The sequence below is a fragment of the Pseudophryne corroboree genome, chromosome 9, assembly GCF_028390025.1.
Source record: "Pseudophryne corroboree isolate aPseCor3 chromosome 9, aPseCor3.hap2, whole genome shotgun sequence".
Taxonomy (NCBI): domain Eukaryota; kingdom Metazoa; phylum Chordata; class Amphibia; order Anura; family Myobatrachidae; genus Pseudophryne; species Pseudophryne corroboree.
In genome coordinates, this window is record NC_086452.1 from 459,235,803 (window position 1) to 459,259,558 (window position 23,756).

At 48.5% G+C, this 23,756-nt stretch overlaps 1 protein-coding gene across 4 annotated transcripts in view; it reads right to left on the reverse strand.

The window, feature by feature from the left end:
• Positions 1-23,756, reverse strand: part of RAD18 (RAD18 E3 ubiquitin protein ligase) — a 543,966-nt gene that overhangs the window by 183,397 nt on the left and 336,813 nt on the right. For all 4 annotated transcript variants that reach the window (XM_063941263.1, XM_063941261.1, XM_063941264.1 and 1 more), the window contains exon 11: positions 3,075-3,234. In XM_063941263.1, the coding sequence (XP_063797333.1) occupies positions 3,075-3,234 (160 nt within the window). The remainder of the gene's footprint in view (positions 1-3,074; positions 3,235-23,756) is intronic.

A 23,756-nucleotide genomic window follows, 5' to 3' on the forward strand; every position in this document is an offset into this window, starting at 1 on the left:
TGAACTTGAAGCTCTTATTATTCCCCCCACAACTCGTATAATAAATAATTGTCGGTAAATTTCTGGCAAAGTTACGCTGAGTGACAAGTATTTCCCAAGACTTTTCTAATTCATCTCTGGGCTTACAAGTTTTCCATCGGTTTCACCCTATGAGCAAAATCCAGGTCAGTCACTAGGAGGCGCTGTTGCTGGTGCAAGAATTATATGTCTACAGTAGGGATCCGGTCTGAAGATCGACAGTATCTAGGTCGACAATGTTTAGGTCGACCACTATAGGTCGACAGTCACTAGGTCGACATGGATGGAAGGTCGACAGGGTTTCTAGGTCGACATGTGCTAGGTCGACAGGTCTAAAGGTCGACATGAGTTTTTCACATTTTTTTTCTTTTTTTGAATTTTTTCATACTTAACGATCCACGTGGACTACGATTGGAATGGTAAAGTGTGCCGAGCGAAGCGGTAGCGGAGCGAAGGCACCATGCCCGAAGCATGGCGAGCGAAGCGAGCCATGCGAGGGGACGCGGTGCACTAATTTGGGATCCAGGTCACTCTACGAAGAAAACGACACCAAAAAAAAAAAAAGCACATGTCGACCTAGAAACCCTGTCGACCTTCCATCCATGTCGACCTAGTGACTGACTGTCGACCTATAGTGGTCGACCTAAACATTGTCGACCTAGATACTGTCGATTTGATGAACCACACCCCTACAGTATGTTACCGCTGCAGGCATGTCCAAACTGCGGCCCTCCAGCTGTTGAGAAACTACACTTCCCAGCATGCCCTGACACAGCTTTAGCATTCTCTGACCGCAAAACTGTGTTAGGGCATGCTAGGTTATGTAGTTTCACAACAGCTGGGGGGCCGCAGTTTGGGCATGCCTGGCTTAAGGGAAGACAGTGACAAGACAGGGTCCATTTCTGCAATAAGTAATGACCACGGTAAGTATTTCATGCTCCACGCTGACAAGAAACCAGCAAGAAGCCATATTGGAATATCGACACGAGACGCAGGCGCATGGAAAAATCACAGGATTGCCAGAGAACGAGAACACTCTCAGGGGAATCATCTTCAATTCATCCAAGCCGGGCTCTGATCTTTAATTTAATAAGCCAAAGTTAAATTACATTTTCCTCATGCTGCCCTTCAACGTAACTCAGCTTTATTTGATACAGCGGTTTAATAACAGATATTGTTTTGGAAATGTGCAACGCGGAATGAAAACCTTGAGACGTCACGTCAGCACTTAATTCACCGATCAGGACTCGGTTGTTTTCTCAACACAGTGGAGCAAACAGAAAGGTATTACTGCAGCACAACCCTAAGCATTAACCCTGTCACCACCACAATCCCCGGGGTCATGAGAAGCATCTCAGGCACGTTCATGCAGAGCCACCTACAAACCACTGTCCCTCACCATTTACATGCAAACAGGCGTGTCCTCTTGCACCAACACCCAATACAGCATGCGGGGCCGGAAGCCGCCAGGTCCTGTGTGACTGTGCACGGAGCGTTTTTTTGGTTCACACAAATATGCACGTTAGTAGCAACGCAACAAAACCACTTCACGGGACTGTACGGATTCAATTGATTTGCGACACTTGTGTATCTTTGTTCCGGTCTGTTGCATCACATTGCAACTAAAGGGCAAGCTCAGGTGAATAAGACGTTCAGCGTCCGCTGAGTAGCATGGGACATGGCATGCAAGGAAGGGCCGTTTGGTGCGACCGTGGCAATAGTGTACGAGACACATATGTATCACATTAACCACTTGCCTGGCATGGTGGCATCAGATGCGAAAATACACCTGCAAGTGTTTTATCGGACCTCTTCGCACAGGATGTGACCAGTCAGACAGAGAGTGTTAGCAGCGGCAGGGAAGGGAAACTTCCCTCCGCTGCTGCTGTCAGAGGGACCGGAAGGTCCCCCTACCTCCCTGCACTCTCCCCTACTGACTGCCATGCTGCCGATCACTGCAGGACCCCCATTGTCTGCAGCCGCTGGGAAAGTATAAAACAATCCCCCCAAGCCACCCACAGCCCCCCCATACACCCTCTGTGTACCTGGCAGCTGTCTGGGGTGTAAAAAGTAACATCGCAATGTTACCGATCTTCCCGACCGATGTTCTGATGTTTGATAAAAATGATTTATTTTATTTTTTAATTCAAAATATTTTTTCTTCCTTTTTCTAAACTAAAATCATTTTGGATAAGGTTAAATTCATGATCTTCACCAAATTCACTAATAAAAACCCCAACAGTTTCGGAGCGGTTTTTTTTTGGGAAATAAATCGTCAGCAAAGTGGTTAAGCAGCTTTATCAGTAATATAAAATATAACAAACTTCAAGCATATAAGTTACAGACACAAGATATCAATGCCGCAGTGCAGGTAAGTGTCAGCCACGCTTGGTGTCATTAACGCTTAACAAGTCTGTTGTAAGTAGTATTAAAGAGCAAATTAAAGTGGGGGTAACATATGGGGGGTATTCAATTGTTTGAAAAGTCAGTTGGGTGTCTGTTATTTCCTATCTAATAGACAGGGAAAAAACAGACTCCCAACCGGCTTTTCAAACAATTGAATTCCCCCGATGATGTGCAGCACGTGCTATAATACCTGATATACCTGCAATAACAGGGAAAGGGACAGGCTTATAACAAATCTGTGGACTGTCTGTGTATTCAACTTTCATGCTTTATATGCAAATACTAATATTTAGGGCAGTGGTCCCCAGACACGGTCCCCAAGGCACCCCAGCAGTCCAGGTTTTAGGGATATCCCTGCTTGTGCACAGATGTTATAATCAAACTGACTGAGGTACTAATTCAGTCACCTGTGCTTAAGCAGGGACATCCCTAAAATCTGGACTGTTGGGGTGCCTTGAAGACCGCGTTTGGGAAACAATGACGTAAGGGTTTCCTCAAATTGAACTGCACCGATAAGACAATACGCTGTACACGGTCACGTACAGATCTGATGCATTGCATATGGATTCCCCCTATCCCATTCACATCAGACTATAAACGGGGGACAGTCCGCAAGCTACAGTGACAATATAGTAATGTACGTATCGTACCTGGCTCTAGACTGAGGGGACAGCGGGAAAACAGGTGAGCCGGAGCGAGTGACCAATGACGTCTGGGTTCCGAGTAAAGATTCCTCCATGTTTTCATGCAGTGGGTCATCACCCGGGGTGGGACCCTCCGTCGGTCTTGCATATTCCTCATTAAGTTCACCTAAAAAAGCATCATTGTAGAGAGGAATCACACATTTAGAGGCCTGCAACCTACTAAGTGAACGTTACTTAAGTATTAAACTGACAACTACTTACCAGATTAAAATATGACTTACAAGCACAATTATAAAAATACATTTATATTATATTAATTTTTTATTTTTTTACTGTAAATTGACTTAATACAGAGGAATAACGGACTCGCTGGCCTTCATATACCTGAGAGGTGACATGCCAGCAGCCTATATTAAGGACTAGCCACAGGCGGCACACCCTAGACACACAGCTATTTGCACAAATCATCACCGAGCCTATTAAAAAGGAAAAAACGCTCTCCATGAGGCTCTTTACATCCTGACTGATTGCAGCGGATAATTTCCTGCACTAATTACCATTCTGCAGCCCTAATGAAGACGTGATGGGAATGCGGGAACTGTAATCACACTGGTCAGTAGACACTCTGCTTCACACTTCTGCCTTCAGTTTCATATCATGGCAGGTAGGGGGTTATTCAGAGTTGCTAGCAAACTTTAAGAGTTACAGTAGTAATTGGGCAAAACCATGTGCAGTGCAGGGGGGGGGGGGGGGGGGGGGGGGCAGGTGTAACATGTGCAGAGAGAGTTAGATTTGGGTGGGTTATATTGTTTCTGTGCAGGATAAATTCTGGCTGCTTTATTTTTACACTGCAATTTAGATTTCAGTTTGAACACACCCCACCCAAATCTAACTCTCTCTGCACATGTTACATCTGCCCCACCTGCAGTGTACATGGTTTTGCCCAATTGCTAACAGCTCTGAATAAACCCAATAGTTTGTCACAGGTTCCATCTAAGGTATGTAACTTGATAATTCTGTATATAACTAGGTGGTATATACACCATGTAAGAGGAGTACTGCAATCTTCAATCACTGGAGACATTACTTTAAATTAATGACCTATCACGTGGCGATTATGGCATAAAAAAGTGAAACAGGCGGGAGGGGGCGAGCCGGCGGCATTTGGCCGCTGTTTAGGGGGCGCGGTCCGGGCAGGAGGAGGCGAGCCAGCGGCGTTTGGCCGCCTTTTAGGGGGCGCGGTCCGGGAAACGCAGGCGTGCCCGGACCGTTGGGGGGCGGGCCTGGGCACCTGCAGCGACGAGTGGCGCCTGCCAACGCGCAGGCTGGGAGCTACTCTTCCAGTACAAAAGCATCGCCACTGTGCGATGCTTTTGTACTTGCGCGGGGGGGGGGGGGGGGGGTCTGAATTAGGCCCACTGTGTTTAATCTGTGGTACCCATCAGAGCAGAGGATCACGCTAAATGTCTGATTGATTCTGTAAATCAGTATATACACAGCGAGATAAGATCCATTACAGTAATACTCAAAGCAGTCTGAAAATAAATCCTAAGCAGGCCAAGTACGTCCAGGAACACAGCGCCGCGTCGGGAAGGCTCATCTCAGTGTAAGGACGGATTATCTTCACTATTGATTTAAGTTATTAAAGCCAAATAAGAACTGATAGTAGATTATAAAAAACAAAGCCTTACAGCTATAACGAGTTTAAAGCAATGCAGATAATAATTACAAAGCACAGTTAATAATTTTTAGAGAGCATTCAGCAATAAAGTCAGAGCACGTTATTATATTCAGTCCTGGGCACACTAAGCGGAAAATGCAGCCAGGGATAGAACAAAATCAGTAACCAGATCATCAATGTCTTCCTATTACTGAAGTGTGTAGAATACAGAAGTGTATTCTACACCTGTGTGACTGTGCTACTGACGACAGGTGTGTGACAGGGGCAGTGACATGATGTGAGGAGGGGAATGGAGGCAGCAGGAAGCCACAGACTGAGAGTTATATAGTGGGAGGAGCAGGATCTCCAGCAGCACAGAGTATATCAGGAGATGAGTGATGTGTCAGTGAGGACAGGGCTGCATGTGACAGGGGCAGTGACATGATGTGAGGAGGGGAATGGAGGCAGCAGGAAGACACAGACTGAGAGTTATATAGTGGGAGGAGCAGGGTCCCCAGCAGCACAGAGTATATCAGGAGATGAGTGATGTGTCAGTGAGGACAGCGCTGCATGTGACAGGGGCAGTGACATGATGTGAGGAGGGGAATGGGGGCAGCAGGAAGCCACAGACTGAGAGTTATATAGTGGTAGGAGCAGGGTCCCCAGCAGCACAGAGTATGTCAGGAGATGAGTGATGTGTCAGTGAGGACAGGGCTGCATGTGACAGGGGCAGTGACATGATGTGAGGAGGGGAATGGAGGCAGCAGGAAGCCACAGACAGAGTTATATAGTGGAGGAGCAGGGTCCCCAGCAGCACAGAGTATATCAGGAGATGAGAGCCGTGTTACTGAGGACGCTTGAAAACTTTCTTTCAGTTTTCCCATGCTTGAAGATGCTGTTATAGTGATGCTGCACAGTAATGAATCTCTTGTCATAGAAGAGTTTATGGTATGACAGCATTACCAGTAAAATGACCAGAGCTACAGTATGTGTGTTAATGTCCACATCTGAGTTCCGGCAAAGTGCTTGCTGCAATTATCCCACTGAAATAACCCACTGAAAGGCGTGCTACTGGATACTGGCGGTGACCCAAAGCTCTTCAGCTCACAACATTAAAGAGTGTTGCACACAAAACGGTGGTTTGCTATGCCAAGTGCTTTCCTCTATGCTCTATACACATCATTCTTCAATGCAGACTTGTAAACCACTTAAGCTGAAAGATCACACCACTGCAAGGAGAGAGATAGCCAAGAACAAGGATGTCATTCAAAACATTCTGCGTGGGTAATTGTAGTAGGAACTTGGGCGTTTTACAGGGTCACTGATTACACAAAATCTAAATGAGCGTACTGTAAAAAAAAAGCTGCCAAATGTGTAATTACAGGAGTGCCGACATTCCAGCTGTAGAATGATTGAGCTATGATCACTAACCGCTGCGTCTCCCCCTGATCACACTCAGTAGGTCCCTATAGAGTGGAACGCTTCCTGCATGACAGCTAATCATTGGACCTAATCTCCTGCCAGCCACAGGCCTCCCCGAAGGCAACGCCAGGAAACTGGCCAAATGTATCATACAGGGAAGACTGAATTACATCTTACACTTAGTACTATCCTGTATTCTGCTGCCCAGAGCTGGTCATTGTCTGTCTGCCCATATAGGCGGAATCAGTTCAGCCAAGAATCACTGTGACTCTACGTTGGAACCTTCATATTCCAATGTTAGAGCGGGGAAGGACTTCGGTGTGTTAGCATTAATGCAGAAATGTCCTTTACATTTAGGGATTCTGGGGACAGAACGGAAGCCAACGCACTTGTACCACGCCCTGTCCTAGGTGCTAGAAATCCAGCGTATTTTGGAGTACGCACGTCCTACACGTCCTCAACAAAACCACTGCTAAACCTAACCTTAGTGCGACTGCTTCGTTACCAGCCAGTTACGCCCCCGCCAGCCGCTAGTGGAGACACCACTGAAAGACGTGACTCAAATCGCATGAATGTGCGCCCAAAAACAGCTCTAGAGCGCACACAGGGTGAAGAAACGCAAGATACTTCCGCAAAACTAAAGTAACAAAACACAGTAGGCGATGTGCTCTATGAGTGACGTGTATGCAGTTTTTGGACGACAGTGTAAATTGAGCTGCATGCACAGCCGACAGCGAGGGTCGTTAACGACTCGCGGAGCCGCGCATCGTTCGGCGGCATACACACCTAGCAATAAAGTAAACAACGTTGCTCAGGAATGGTCAAAATGAACGGCATTGTTTAATTTATTGCTAAGTGTGTACCCACCTTAACTTGCATTCAGCTCCAAAACGTGGGGGACAAAGGGCAAATGATTAGATAATTGCCTTCTCATACCACTCTCCTGTGCTAGAGAAAGACAACTCCTAATTATATTCTGCAGCCGCCATTATAAACACACAGAGAAAAATAAGAATTTACTTACCGATAATTCTATTTCTCATAGTCCGTAGTGGATGCTGGGAACTCCGAAAGGACCATGGGGAATAGCGGCTCCGCAGGAGACTGGGCACAAAAGTAAAAGCTTTAGGACTACCTGGTGTGCACTGGCTCCTCCTCCCCCCATGACCCTCCTCTAAGCCTCAGCTAGGATACTGTGCCCGGACGAGCGTACACAATAAGGAAGGATTTTGAATCCCGGGTAAGACTCATACCAGCCACACCAATCACACCGTACAACTTGTGATCTGAACCCAGTTAACAGCATGATAACAGAGGAGCCTCTGAAAAGATGGCTCACAACAATAATAACCCGATTTTTGTAACAAAAACTATGTACAAGTATTGCAGACAATCCGCACTTGGGATGGGCGCCCAGCATCCACTACGGACTATGAGAAATAGAATTATCGGTAAGTAAATTCTTATTTTCTCTGACGTCCTAGTGGATGCTGGGAACTCCGAAAGGACCATGGGGATTATACCAAAGCTCCCAAACGGGCGGGAGAGTGCGGATGACTCTGCAGCACCGAATGAGAGAACTCCAGGTCCTCCTCAGCCAGGGTATCAAATTTGTAGAATTTAGCAAACATGTTTGCCCCTGATCAAGTAGCTGCTCGGCAAAGTTGTAAAGGCGAGACCCCTCGGGCAGCCGCCCAAGATGAGCCCACTTTCCTTGTGGAATGGGCTTTTACAGATTTTGTGCAAGCTGAATTGTATTACAAATCCAACGAGCAATAGTCTGCTTAGAAGCAGGAGCACCCAGCTTGTTGGGTGCATACAGGATAAACAGCGAGTCAGATTTTCTGACTCCAGCCGTCCTGGAAACATATATTTTCAGGGCCCTGACTACGTCCAGCAACTTGGAATCCTCCAAGTCCCTAGTAGCCGCAGGTACCACAATAGGCTGGTTTAAGTGAAACGCTGAAACCACCTTAGGGAGAAATTGAGGACGAGTCCTCAATTCTGCCCTGTCCGTATGAAAAATTAGGTAAGGGCTTTTATAGGATAAAGCCGCCAATTCTGAGACACGCCTGGCTGAAGCCAGGGCTAACAGCATTACCACTTTCCATGTGAGATATTTTAAGTCCACAGTGGTGAGTGGTTCAAACCAATGTGATTTTAGGAACCCCAAAACTACATTAAGATCCCAAGGTGCCACTGGAGGCACAAAAGGAGGTTGTATATGCAGTACCCCCCTTGACAAACGTCTGAACTTCAGGAACTGAAGCTAGTTCTTTCTGGAAGAAAATCGACAGGGCCGAAATTTGAACCTTAATGGACCCTAATTTTAGGCCCATAGACAGTCCTGTTTGCAGGAAATGCAGGAAACGACCCAGTTGAAATTCCTCTGTAGGGGCCTTCCTGGCCTCACACCACGCAACATATTTACGCCAAATACGGTGATAATGTTGCACAGTTACATCCTTCCTGGCTTTGATCAGGGTAGGGATGACTTCATCCGGAATGCCTTTTTCCTTCAGGATCCGGCGTTCAACCGCCATGCCGTCAAACGCAGCCGCGGTAAGTCTTGGAACAGACAGGGTCCCTGCTGGAGCAGGTCCTTTCTTAGAGGTAGAGGCCACGGGTCCTCCGTAAGCATCTCTTGAAGTTCCGGGTACCAAGTCCTTCTTGGCCAATCCGGAGCCACGAGTATAGTCCTTACTCCTCTCCTTCTTATGATTCTCAGTACCTTGGGTATGAGAGGCAGAGGAGGGAACACATACACTGACTGGTACACCCACGGTGTTACCAGAGCGTCCACAGCTATTGCCTGAGGGTCCCTTGACCTGGCGCAATATCTGTCTAGTTTTTTGTTGAGGCGGGACGCCATCATGTCCACCGTTGGTTTTTCCCAACGGTTCACAATCATGTGGAAGACTTCTGGGTGAAGTCCCCACTCCCCCGGGTGGAGGTGTCACGATCCGGGTATCTGGACGCCATTTCTTACCCATCAGATGCCTCCTAAGGCTGGCTCAGCGCTCCAGGACCGGATCCCATCTGTTATCCTGATGTTTACATTCCTGTACCCTCTCCTGTCACTCTGAGACGCTGTCACAGTAAACGCCATATTACACCTGGAATGGCGTCTCCCGCGGCCTCCGCCGCCGTCCCTGAGCTTCTGCATGCAGAGTGTCTGAGTGGCGATTACGTCAGCCGCGGCCTCCGCTGTGTCCGCGTGGTTGGATGTGCACCTGTCAGCTTGGCGCCTCCTGTCTCCGGTGGCCGGCGCCGCCATTACTGTTTTCATTACCACATGGATTACAAACCAAACTTCCCTCCAAGTGTCTGCATGGGCGCAGCCATCTTGGATTCTGTCAGCTGATCATTTCCACCAATCTGTTCTCAGTATTGATAATCTGCATAATTGCCTAGCCAATCCCTTCCTTGCTGCAGGTATAAATACACTGTTCCTGAGCAAGGAAGGCGTCAGTGCTTTGGTTGTCAAACCTAGTTCCTGTTTGTCTCTCTCCTGTGATTGTCTTCCAGGTTCCAGCTCCTGTCTCAAGACTTCCACCATAGAGACCCGCACCAGCATTCCACCTGCGGTGTAGCCTGACTCTCCGATCCATTTTGGATTCATCTGTTTCCAGCTACAACTTTACCTGCTTCCAGCCCAGCTTCCAGCAGAGTACAGCTTCTCTTAAAGGGCCGGTGTCCTTTCTACAGTTTACCACTCTCCACCGGTATTATAATTTCACCGCTCTCAAACTCCTAACTTCAGCTCATATTTCATCGCTCCCAAGTTCATTTATTATTTAACTGGTTCCAGCCAGTATCCACTCCGTGCCAACAACAGTCTGGTTCCAGCCAGTATCCACAGCAGCCGTTTTATCTTCAGCAGCCCAGCTTTTCCTGGAACACCAGCTGGTACAATCCTGGGTTATCTCCATTGCTACAGTCGGGCCTGGTAAGGACTTTCCATCTAGAAGATTATAAGAACTATCGCACACTACCAGTGCTCTGTGGCTCCTGCCACCCTGTAGTTCCCAGGAACTGTATTTATTCTTTGCTGACTTTTATGTTTCTTTTACTGCTACTGTGATGCATGGAGTTTGTCATAAATAAACATCATTGACTTTTATTCAAGTTGTCGTGGTCACGCCTTCTGGCGGTTCTTCTTCATGTTACTTACATGTCCAGGGGTCTGATACAACCTCCCAGGTTCCGGTACATCTCAGCCCCTACAACTGAGGCTGCCTCCCGTCAGCTCAGACCCTCAGTTGTGACAGGAGGTCGTGTCTGCTGAGGAAGTCTGCTTCCCAGTTGTCCACTCCTGGAATGAACACTGCTGACAGTGCTATCACATGATTTTCCGCCCAGCGAAGAATCCTTGCAACTTCCGTCATTGCCCTCCTGCTTCTTGTGCCGCCCTGTTTGTTTACGTGGGCGACTGCCGTGATGTTGTCCGACTGGATCAACACCGGCTGACCCTGAAGCAGAGGCCTTGCTTGACTTAGGGCATTGTAAATGGCCTTTAGTTCCAGGATATTTATGTGAAATGACGTTTCCATGCTTGACCACAAGCCCTGGAAATTTCTTCCCTGTGTGACTGCTCCCCAGCCTCTCAGGCTGGCATCCGTGGTCACCAGGACCCAATCCTGAATGCCGAATCTGCGGCCCTCTAGGAGATGAGCACTCTGCAACCACCACAGGAGAGACACCCTTGTCCTTGGAGACAGGGTTATCCGCTGATGCATCTGAAGATGCGATCCGGACCATTTGTCGAGCAGATCCCACTGAAAAGTTCTTGCGTGGAATCTGCCGAATGGAATCGCTTCGTAAGAAGCCACCATTTTTTCCCAGGACCCTTGTGCATTGATGCACTGACACTTGGCCTGATTTTAGGAGGTTCCTGACTAGCTCGGATAACTCCCTGGCTTTCTCCTCCGGGAGAAACACCTTTTTCTGGACTGTGTCCAGAATCATCCCTAGGAACAGCAGACGTGTCGTCGGAATCAGCTGCGATTTTGGAATATTTAGAATCCACCCGTGCTGTCGTAGTACTACTTGAGATAGTGCTACTCCGACCTCTAACTGTTCCCTGGACCTTGCCCTTATCAGGAGATCGTCCAAGTAAGGGATAATTAAGACGCCTTTTCTTCGAAGAAGAATCATCATTTCGGCCATTACCTTGGTAAAGACCCGGGGTGCCGTGGACAATCCAAACGGCAGCGTCTGAAACTGATAGTGACAGTTCTGTACCACAAACCTGAGGTACCCTTGGTGAGAAGGGCAAATTGGGACATGGAGGTAAGCATCCTTGATGTCCAGAGACACCATATAGTCCCCTTCTTCCAGGTTCGCTATCACTGCTCTGAGTGACTCCATCTTGAATTTGAACCTTTGTATGTAAGTGTTCAAGGATTTCAGATTTAAAATAGGTCTCACCGAGCCGTCCGGCTTCGGTACCACAAACAGCGTGGAATAATACCCCTTTCCCTGTTGTAGGAGGGGTACCTTGATTATCACCTGCTGGGAATACAGCTTGTGAATGGCTTCCAATACCGCCTCCCTGTCGGAGGGAGACGTTGGTAAAGCAGACTTCAGGAACCGGCGAGGGGGAGACGTCTCGAATTCCAATTTGTACCCCTGAGATACTACCTGCAGGATCCAGGGGTCCACTTGCGAGTGAGCCCACTGCGCGCTGAAATTCTTGAGACGGGCCCCCACCGTGCCTGAGTCCGCTTGTAAGGCCCCAGCGTCATGCTGAGGACTTGGCATAAGCGGGGGAGGGCTTCTGTTCCTGGGAAGAGGCTGCCTGCTGCAGTCTTTTTCCCCTTCCTCTGCCCCGGGCAGATATGAGTGGCCTTTTGCCCGCTTGCCCTTATGGGGACGAAAGGACTGAGCCTGAAAAGACGGTGTCTTTTTCTGCGGAGAGGTGACCTGGGGTAAAAAGGTGGATTTCCCAGCCGTTGCCGTGGCCACCAGGTCCGATAGACCGACCCCAAATAACTCCTCCCCTTTATACGGCAATACTTCCATATGCCGTTTGGAATCCGCATCACCTGACCACTGTCGCGTCCATAACCCTCTTCTGGCAGAAATGGACAGCGCACTTACTCTTGATGCCAGAGTGCAAATATCCCTCTGTGCATCTCGCATATATAGAAATGCATCCTTTAAATGCTCTATAGTCAATAATATACTGTCCCTGTCCAGGGTATCAATATTTTCAGTCAGGGAATCCGACCAAGCCACCCCAGCACTGCACATCCAGGCTGAGGCGATTGCTGGTCGCAGTATAATACCAGTATGTGTGTATAAACTTTTTAGGATATTTTCCAGCTTCCTATCAGCTGGTTCCTTGAGGGCGGCCGTATCAGGAGACGGTAACGCCACTTGTTTTGATAAGCGTGTGAGCGCCTTATCTACCCTAGGGGGTGTTTCCCAACGCGCCCTAACCTCTGGCGGGAAAGGGTATAATGCCAATAATTTTTTTAGAAATTAGCAGTTTTTTATTGGGGGAAACCCACGCTTCATCACACACCTCATTTAATTCATCTGATTCAGGAAAAAATAAGAATTTACTTACCGATAATTCTATTTCTCATAGTCCGTAGTGGATGCTGGGAACTCCGTAAGGACCATGGGGAATAGCGGCTCCGCAGGAGACTGGGCACAAAAAGTAAAAGCTTTAGACTAGCTGGTGTGCACTGGCTCCTCCCCCTATGACCCTCCTCCAAGCCTCAGTTAAGATACTGTGCCCGGACAAGCATACATAATTAGGAAGGATCTTGAATCCCGGGTAAGACTCATACCAGCCACACCAATCACACCGTACAACTCGTGATCTGAACCCAGTTAACAGTATGATAACCGTAGGAGCCTCTGAAAAGATGGCTTCCAACAATAAACAACCCGATTTGTTTGTAACAATAACTATATACAAGTATTGCAGACAATCCGCACTTGGGATGGGCGCCCAGCATCCACTACGGACTATGAGAAATAGAATTATCGGTAAGTAAATTCTTATTTTCTCTGACGTCCTAGTGGATGCTGGGGACTCCGTAAGGACCATGGGGATTATACCAAAGCTCCCAAACGGGCGGGAGAGTGCGGATGACTCTGCAGCACCGAATGAGAGAACTCAAGGTCCTCCTCAGCCAGGGTATCAAATTTGTAGAATTTAGCAAACGTGTTTGCCCCTGACCAAGTAGCTGCTCGGCAAAGTTGTAAAGCCGAGACCCCTCGGGCAGCCGCCCAAGATGAGCCCACCTTCCTTGTGGAATGGGCTTTTACAGATTTTGGCTGTGGCAGGCCTGCCACAGAATGTGCAAGTTGAATTGTACTACAAATCCAACGAGCAATCGTCTGCTTAGAAGCAGGAGCACCCAGCTTGTTGGGTGCATACAGTATAAACAGCGAGTCAGATTTTCTGACTCCAGCCGTCCTGGAAACATATATTTTCAGGGCCCTGACTACGTCCAGCAACTTGGAGTCCTCCAAGTCCCTAGTAGCCACAGGTACCACAATAGGTTGATTCATGTGAAACGCTGAAACCACCTTAGGGAGAAATTGAGGACGAGTCCTCAATTCCGCCCTATCCGAATGAAATATCAGGTAAGGGCTTTTATAGGATAAAGCCGCCAATTCTGATACGCGCCTGGCTGAAGCCAGGGCCAACAGCATTACCACTTTCCATGTGAGATATTTCAAATCCACTGTGGCAAGTGGTTCAAACCAATGTGATTTTAGGAACCCTAAAACTACATTGAGATCCCAAGGTGCCACTGAAGGCACAAAAGGAGGCTGTATATGCAGTACCCCTTTGACAAACGTCTGAACTTCAGGCACTGAAGCCAGTTCTTTCTGGAAGAAGATCGACAGGGCCGAGATTTGAACCTTAATGGATCCTAATTTTAGGCCCATAGACAATCCTGCTTGCAGGAAATGTAGGAAACGACCCAGTTGAAATTCCTCCGTAGGGGCCTTCTTGGCCTCACACCACGCAACATATTTTCGCCAAATGCGATGATAATGTTTTGCAGTTACATCCTTCCTGGCCTTGATCAGGGTAGGGATGACTTCATCTGGAATGCCTTTTTCCTTCAGGATCCGGCGTTCAACCGCCATGCCGTCAAACGCAGCCGCGGTAAGTCTTGGAACAGACAAGGTCCCTGCTGGAGCAAGTCCTTCCTTAGAGGTAGAGGCCACGGGTCCTCCGTGAGCATCTCTTGCAGCTCCGGGTACCAAGTTCTTCTTGGCCAATCCGGAGCCACGAGTATCGTTCTTACTCCTCTCCTTCTTATGATTCTCAGTACTTTTGGTATGAGAGGAAGAGGAGGGAACACATATACCGACTGGAACACCCACGGAGTTACCAGAGCGTCCACCGCTATTGCCTGAGGGTCCCTTGACCTGGCCCAATATCTGTCCAGTTTCTTGTTGAGACGGGACGCCATCATGTCCACCTTTGGTTTTTCCCAACGGTTTACAATCACTTGGAAGACTTCTGGATGAAGTCCCCACTCCCCCGGGTGGAGGTCGTGTCTGCTGAGGAAGTCTGCTTCCCAGTTGTCCACTCCCGGAATGAACACTGCTGACAGTGCTATCACATGATTTTCCGCCCAGCGGAGAATCCTTGCAGCTTCTGCCATTGCCCTCCTGCTTCTTGTGCCGCCCTGTCTGTTTACGTGGGCGACAGCCGTGATGTTGTCCGACTGGATCAATACCGGTTGACCCTGAAGCAGAGGCCTTGCTTGACTTAGGGCATTGTAAATGGCCCTTAGCTCTAGGATATTTATGTGAAATGACGTTTCCATGCTTGACCACAAGCCCTGGAAATTTCTTCCCTGTGTGATTGCTCCCCAGCCTCTCAGGCTGGCATCCGTGGTCACCAGGACCCAATCCTGAATGCCGAATCTGCGGCCCTCTAGGAGATGAGCACTCTGCAACCACCACAGGAGAGACACCCTTGTCCTTGGAGACAGGGTTATCCGCTGATGCATCTGAAGATGCGATCCGGACCATTTGTCCAGCAGATCCCACTGAAAAGTTCTTGCATGGAATCTTCCGAATGGAATCGCTTCGTAAGAAGCCACCATTTTTCCCAGGACTCTCGTGCACTGATGCACTGACACTTGTCCTGGTTTTAGGAGGTTCCTGACTAGCTCGGATAACTCCCTGGCCTTCTCCTCCGGGAGAAACACCTTTTTCTGGACTGTGTCCAGAATCATCCCTAGGAACAGTAGACGTGTTGTTGGAATCAGCTGTGAATTTGGGATATTTAGAATCCACCCGTGCTGACGTAGCACTACCTGAGATAGTGCTACTCCGACCTCTAACTGTTCCCTGGACCTTGCCCTTATCAGGAGATCGTCCAAGTAAGGGATAATTAATACGCCTTTTCTTCGAAGAAGAATCATCATTTCGGCCATTACCTTGGTAAAGACCCGTGGTGCCGCGGACAATCCAAACGGCAGCGTCTGAAACTGATAACAGTTTTGTATCACAAACCTGAGGTACCCTTGGTGAGAAGGGTAGATTGGGACATGGAGATAAGCATCCTTGATGTCTAGAGATACCATATAGTCCCCTTCTTCCAGTTTCGCTATCACTGCTCTGAGTGACTCCATCTTGAATTTGAACCTTTTTATGTAAGTGTTCAAAGATTTTAGATTTAAAATTGGTCTCACCGAGCCGTCCGGCTTCGGTACCACAAACAGCGTGGAATAATACCCCTTCCCTGTTGTAGGAGGGGTACCTTGATTATCACCTGCTGGGAATACAGCTTGTGAATAGCTTCCAATACTGCCTCCCTGTCGGAGGGAGACGTTGGTAGAGCAGACTTCAGGAACCGGCGAGGGGGAGACGTCTCGAATTCCAATTTGTACCCCTGTGATACTACCTGCAGGATCCAGGGGTCCACTTGCGAGTGAGCCCACTGCGCGCTGAAATTCTTGAGACGGCCCCCCACCGTGCCCGAGTCTGCTTGCAGAGCCCCAGCGTCATGCTGAGGACTTGGCAGAAGCGGGGGAGGGCTTCTGCTCCTGGGAAGAGGCTGCATGGTGCAGTCTTTTTCCCCTTCCTCTGCCCCGGGGCAGGAACGAGCGGCCTTTTTCCCTCTTGCCCTTATAGGGACGAAAGGACTGGGTTTGAAAAGACGGTGTCTTTTTCTGCTGAGAGGTGACCTGGGGTAAAAAGGTGGATTTTCCAGCCGTTGCCGTGGCCACAAGGTCCGATAGACCGACCCCAAATAACTCCTCCCCTTTATACGGCAATACTTCCATATGTCGTTTGGAATCCGCATCACCTGACCACTGTCGCGTCCATAACGTTCTTCTGGCAGAAATGGACATCGCACTTACTCTAGATGCCAGGGTGCAAATATCCCTCTGTGCATCTCGCATATATTAGTAATGCATCCTTTAAATGCTCTATAGTTAATAATATACTGACCCTATCCAGGGTATCAATATTTTCAGTCAGGGAATCCGACCAAGCCACTCCAGCGCTGCACATCCAGGCTGAGGCGATCGCTGGTCGCAGTATAACACCGGTATGTGTGTATATACCTTTTAAGATATTTTCCAGCCTTCTATCAGCTGGTTCCTTGAGAGCGGCCGTATCAGGAGACGGTAACGCCACTTGTTTTGATAAGCGTGTGAGCGCCTTATCTACCCTAGGGGGTGTTTCCCAACGTGCCCTAACCTCTGGCGGGAAAGGGTATAGTGCCAATAATTTATTAGAAATCAGCAGTTTTTTATCGGGGGAAACCCACGCTTTATCACACACCTCATTTAATTCATCTGACTCAGGAAAAACCACTGGTAGTTTTTTCACACCCCACATAATACCCTTTTTTGTGGTACTTGTAGTGTCAGAAATGTTCAATGCCTCCTTCATTGCCGTGATCATGTAACGTGTGGCCCTACTGGACATTACGTTTGTCTCGTCACCGTCGACACTGGATTCAGTATCCGTGTCAGGGTCTGTGTCGACCATCTGAGGTAACGGGCGTTTTAGCGCCCCTGACGGTGTCTGAGACGCCTGAACAGGCACTAATTGATTTGTCGGCTGTCTCATGTCGTCAACAGTTTTTTGCAAAGTGCTGACATTGTCACGTAATTCTTTAATTACTACCATCCAGTCAGGTGTCGACTCCCTAGGAGGTGACATCACTAACACAGGCAATTGCTCTGCTTCCACATCATTTTCCTCCTCATACATGTCGACACAATCGTACCGACACCCAGCACACACACAGGGAATGCTCTGATAGAGGACAGGACCCCACTAGCCCTTTGGGGAGACAGAGGAAGAGTTTGCCAGCACACACCAGAGCGCTATATATATATACAGGGATAACCTTATATAAGTGTTACTCCCTGTTATAGCTGCTGTATTTATATATTAGCTGCCAATAGTGCCCCCCTCTCTGTTTTACCCTGTTTCTGTAGTGCAGGACTGCAGGGGAGAGTCAGGGAGCCGTCCTTCCAGCGGAGCTGTGAAAGAAAATGGCGCTTGTGTGCTGAGGAGACAGGCTCCGCCCCCTTCACGGCGGCCTTTTCTCCCGCTTTTTTCAGGAAACTGGCAGGGGATAAATGCATCCATATAGCCCAGGAGCTATATGTGATGCATTTTTTTTAGCCATATAAGGTTTTTATATCGTTTTTATTGCGTCTCAGGGCGCTCCCCCCCAGCGCCCTGCACCCTCAGTGACCGGAGTGTGAAGTGTGCTGAGAGCAATGGCGCACAGCTGCAGTGCTGTGCGCTACCTTATTTGAAGACAGGAACGTCTTCTGCCGCCGCTTTCTCCGGACCTCTTCGCTCTTCTGGCTCTGTAAGGGGGCCGGCGGCGCGGCTCCGGGACCCATCCAGGCTGAACCTGTGATCGTCCCTCTGGAGCTAATGTTCAGTAGCCAAGAAGCCCAATCCACTCTGCAGTCAGGTGAGATCGCTTCTTCTCCCCTTAGTCCCACGATGCAGTGAGCCTGTTGCCAGCAGGACTCACTGAAAATAAAAAACCTATTTAAACTTTTACTTCTAAGCAGCTCAGGAAAGCCACCTAGCTTGCACCCTTCTCGTTCGGGCACAAAAATCTAACTGAGGCTTGGAGGAGGGTCATAGGGGGAGGAGCCAGTGCACACCAGCTAGTCTAAAGCTTTTACTTTTTGTGCCCAGTCTCCTGCGGAGCCGCTATTCCCCATGGTCCTTACGGAGTTCCCAGCATCCACTAGGACGTCAGAGAAACTACGGGTAGTTTTTTTTCACACCCCACATAATACCCTTTTTTGTGGTACTTGTAGTATCAGAAATGTTCAAAACCTCCTTCATTGCCGTGATCATGTAACGTGTGGCCCTACTGGAAAATACGTTTGTTTCCTCACCGTCAACACTGGAGTCAGTGTCCGTGTCTGGGTCTGTGTCGACCATCTGAGGTAACGGGCGCTTTAGAGCCCCTGACGGTGTTTGAGACGCCTGTACAGGTAATAACTGATTTGCCGGCTGTCTCATGTCGTCAACAGTCTTTTGTAAAGTGCTGACGCTATCACGTAATTCCTTCCATAAGACCATCCAGTCAGGTGTCGACTCCCTAGGGGGTGACATCACTATTACAGGCAATTGCTCCGCCTCCATACCATTTTCCTCCTCATACATGTCGACACAACGTACCGACACAGCACACACACAGGGAATGCTCTGATAGAGGACAGGACCCCACTAGCCCTTTGGGGAGACAGAGGGAGAGTTTGCCAGCACACACCAGAGCGCTATATATATATACAGGGATAACCTTATATAAGTGTTTTTCCCTTATATAGCTGCTGTATTGATTTATCTGCCAAATTAGTGCCCCCCCTCTCTTGTTTTACCCTGTTTCTGTAGTGCAGGACTGCAGGGGAGAGTCAGGGAGCTTCCCTCCAACGGAGCTGTGAGGGAAAATGGCGCCAGTGTGCTGAGGAGATAGGCTCCGCCCCCTTCTCGGCGGCCTTTCTCCCGCTTTTTTAAGGAAAAACTGGCAGGGGTTAAATGCATCCATATAGCCCAGGAGCTATATGTGATGTATTTTTTGCCATCTAAGGTGTTTTTATTGCGTCTCAGGGCGCCCCCCCCCCAGCGCCCTGCACCCTCAGTGACCGGAGTGTGAAGTGTGCTGAGAGCAATGGCGCACAGCTGCGGTGCTGTGCGCTACCTTATTGAAGACAGGACGTCTTCTGCCGCCGATTTCCCGGACCTCTTCTGTCTTCTGGCTCTGTAAGGGGGCCGGCGGCGCGGCTCTGGGACCCATCCATGGCTGGGCCTGTGATCGTCCCTCTGGAGCTAATGTCCAGTAGCCTAAGAAGCCCAATCCACTCTGCACGCAGGTGAGTTCGCTTCTTCTCCCCTTAGTCCCTCGGTGCAGTGAACCTGTTGCCAGCAGGATTCACTGAAAATAAAAAACCTATACTTAAACTTTTTCACTAAGCAGCTCAGGAGAGCCACCTAGTGTGCACCCTTCTCGTTCGGGCACAAAAATCTAACTGGAGGAGGGTCATGGGGGGAGGAGCCAGTGCACACCAGGTAGTCCTAAAGCTTTTACTTTTGTGCCCAGTCTCCTGCGGAGCCGCTATTCCCCATGGTCCTTTCGGAGTTCCCAGCATCCACTAGGACGTCAGAGAAATATAATGTATTGCTTTAGTGTTGAATTGGTCAAAGTTATTTTTTAATGTTGGAATTAGACACAAAGGGGGGGCTGAACCCTAACCGCCAACGCCCCCCCCCCTGTCGGAATCTTCAATGTCGGGGATCCGATGTCAGTCATGTGACCACCGGCATAAGGCCACCGAGATAGCACACCACACCTTATATAACATATGCAGAGGGTATTATATTTGTGAAGGGGGGGGGGGAGGGGGCTTGTACTGGCTTGATTCTAAATTTTAGTATAAAAACAAAGCTGCCCGCTGGTTATTGGTTACACCCAACAGTAAACGCCCTTGCACCACTTTCGTATTGCAACATGGTTTGTTCCAGAAGCAAATTGCTTTGCTTTTATTTTTTGAATATTTGCTCCTAACTGAACCAGGCTTACAGCGAGCAGATGCCTGTCGATAAAAGATTTACAGAGACGGCGCACCAAGAGAGAGACGGTCTACACCGTAAATCTTATGGAGACTCAGCTTTTATGAGACAACATTTGGATTCTCAGCGATTTCAGCTCCCTTTCCGTGGGTGCTGTATAAAAGTTTTACACACACATGCAAAAAAAGTTTTTATTGTCTGGATGAGACAGAATTATTTGATCTCTCTTCTCGGTGGACTATTTGTCTGTCTGGAAGGAAGACGACTATTAAGAGTTAGGGCTTTTCTTTGAAGGAAAAAAAAATACAAATTAAAACTTAACTTTTTCCTCGTTTCAGAAACAATTAGTGAGCCTTGAAAATGTAACAATAAAGAAAAGATCAGACAGGCCCTACCGAACTACAGTAATCAATACGTTTCAAATGGCACAATAAAAACATATGTAACCAGTCTTAACGTCCCGTCAGGGAAATCTGCTCACAGGCAGAATTAAACATTGCAGCTATTGTGACGGCCGCAGAACTCGCACTGCTGTTACCGAGCGTCACTTTGCCCACGTCACATAAAACAAAATAGATCTACTTATTTATAGGGCTTGCAGCGCAGACTATAACCCTTTCCTGTGAACTGCGGTCTCTCATCGCCAGTCATCGCTTAGACACAAGAGATCACGGAAGTTCATCTGTAGAAATCCGGTCATAAGTGAGGACATTTGAAAATCCCGTCTTTCTCCAAGGTCGGCGCTACTGTCCAAGCTTTAATTTAAAGGTAATTTGTAAAGTACAGGGAAGAATGGATAAAACCTTACCCCCCGAACTTTTGTGTGATTTAAAACTCATACTTAGTTAGTGCACTGACGATAAAAATAAGATTTTACTCACCGGTAAATCTATTTCTCGTAGTCCGTAGTGGATGCTGGGAACTCAGAAAGGACCATGGGGAATAGCGGCTCCGCAGGAGACTGGGCACAACTAAAGAAAGCTTTTAGGAAACCTGGTGTGCACTGGCTCCTCCCACTATGACCTTCCTCCAAGCCTCAGTTAGGACACTGTGCCCGGACGAGCTGACATAATAAGGAAGGATTTTGAATCCCGGGTAAGACTCCTACCAGCCACACCAATCACACCGTATAACTCGTGATACTATACCCAGTTTAACAGTATGAAAACAACTGAGCCTCTCAACAGATGGCTCAACAATAACCCTTTAGTTAACAATAACTATGTACAAGTATTGCAGACAATCCGCACTTGGGATGGGCTCCCAGCATCCACTACGGACTACGAGAAATAGATTTACCGGTGAGTAAAATCTTATTTTCTCTGACGTCCTAGTGGATGCTGGGAACTCCGAAAGGACCATGTGGATTATACCAAAGCTCCCAAACGGGCGGGAGAGTGCGGATGACTCTGCAGCACCGAATGAGAGAACTCAAGGTCCTCCTTAGCCACGGTATCAAATTTGTAGAATTTTGCAAACGTGTTTGCCCCTGACCAAGTAGCAGCTCGGCAAAGTTGTAAAGCCGAGACCCCTCGGGCAGCCGCCCAAGATGAGCCCACCTTCCTTGTGGAATGGGCTTTTACTGATTTAGGATGCGGCAGTCCAGCCGCAGAATGCGCCAGCTGAATTGTGCTACAAATCCAGCGAGCAATAGTCTGCTTAGAAGCAGGAGCACCCAGTTTGTTGGGTGCATACAGGATAAATAGCGAGTCAGTTTTCCTGACTCTAGCCGTCCTGGAAACATAAATTTTCAAGGCCCTGACTACGTCCAGTAACTTGGAATCCTCCAAGTCCCTAGTAGCCGCAGGCACCACAATAGGTTGGTTCAAGTGAAAAGCTGATACCACCTTAGGGAGAAACTGAGGACGAGTCCTCAATTCCGCCCTATCCATATGGAAAATCAGATAAGGGCTTTTACATGACAAAGCTGCCAATTCTGACACACGCCTGGCTGAAGCCAAGGCCAATAACATGACCACTTTCCACGTGAGATATTTTAGATCCACGGTTTTAAGTGGCTCAAACCAATGTGATTTTAAGAAACTCAACACCACGTTGAGATCCCAAGGTGCCACTGGAGGCACAAACGGGGGCTGAATATGCAGCACTCCTTTCACAAACGTCTGAACTTCAGGTAGTGAAGCTAGTTCTTTCTGGAAGAAAATCGACAGAGCCGAGATCTGTACCTTAATGGAGCCTAATTTCAGGCCCATAGTCACTACTGCTTGTAGGAAATGCAGAAATCGACCTTGTTGAAATTCCTCTGTTGGGGCCTTTTTGGCCTCACACCAAGCAACATATTTCCGCCATATGCGGTGATAATGCTTTGCAGTTACATCTTTCCTGGCTTTAATCAGCGTAGGAATGACTTCCTCCGGAATGCCCTTTTCCTTCAGGATCCGGCGTTCAACCGCCATGCCGTCAAACGCAGCCGCGGTAAGTCTTGGAACAGACAGGGCCCCTGCTGCAGCAGGTCCTGTCTGAGCGGCAGAGGCCATGGGTCCTCTGAGATCATCTCTTGAAGTTCCGGGTACCACGCTCGTCTTGGCCAATCCGGAAGCACGAGTATTGTTCTTACTCCTCGTTTTCTTATTATTCTCAGTACCCTTGGTATGAGAGGCAGAGGAGGGAACACATAAACTGACTGGTACACCCACGGTGTCACTAGAGCGTCCACAGCTATCGCCTGAGGGTCCCTTGACCTGGCGCAATATCTCTCTAGCTTTTTGTTTAGGCGGGACGCCATCATGTCCACCTGTGGCCTTTCCCAACGATTTACCAACAGTTGGAAGACTTCTGGATGAAGTCCCCACTCTCCCGGGTGGAGGTCGTGCCTGCTGAGAAAGTCTGCTTCCCAGTTGTCCACTCCCGGAATGAACACTGCTGACAGTGCTAGTACGTGATTTTCCGCCCATCGGAGAATCCTTGTGGCTTCTGCCATTGCCATCCTGCTTCTTGTACCGCCCTGTCGATTTACATGGGCGACTGCCGTGATGTTGTCTGACTGGATCAGTACCGGCTGGTGTAGAAGCAGGGATTTTGCCTGACTTAGGGCATTGTAAATGGCCCTTAGTTCCAGAATATTTATGTGTAGGGAAGTCTCCTGACTCGACCATAGTCCTTGGAAGTTTCTTCCCTGTGTGACTGCCCCCCAGCCTCGAAGGCTGGCATCCGTGGTCACCAGGACCCAGTCCTGTATGCCGAATCTGCGGCCCTCTAGAAGATGAGCACTCTGCAGCCACCACAGCAGAGACACCCTGGTTCTTGGAGACAGGGTTATTAGGCGATGCATCTGAAGATGCGATCCGGACCATTGGTCCAACAGGTCCCACTGAAAGATTCTGGCATGGAACCTGCCGAAAGGAATTGCTTCGTAAGAAGCCACCATCTTTCCCAGGACCCGCCTGTAGTGATGCACCGATACCTGTTTTGGTTTCAGGAGGTCTCTGACTAGAGATGACAGCTCCTTGGCTTTCTCCTCCGGGAGAAACACTTTTTTCTGGACTGTATCCAGAATCATACCCAGGAACAGTAGACGTGTCGTCGGAACCAGCTGT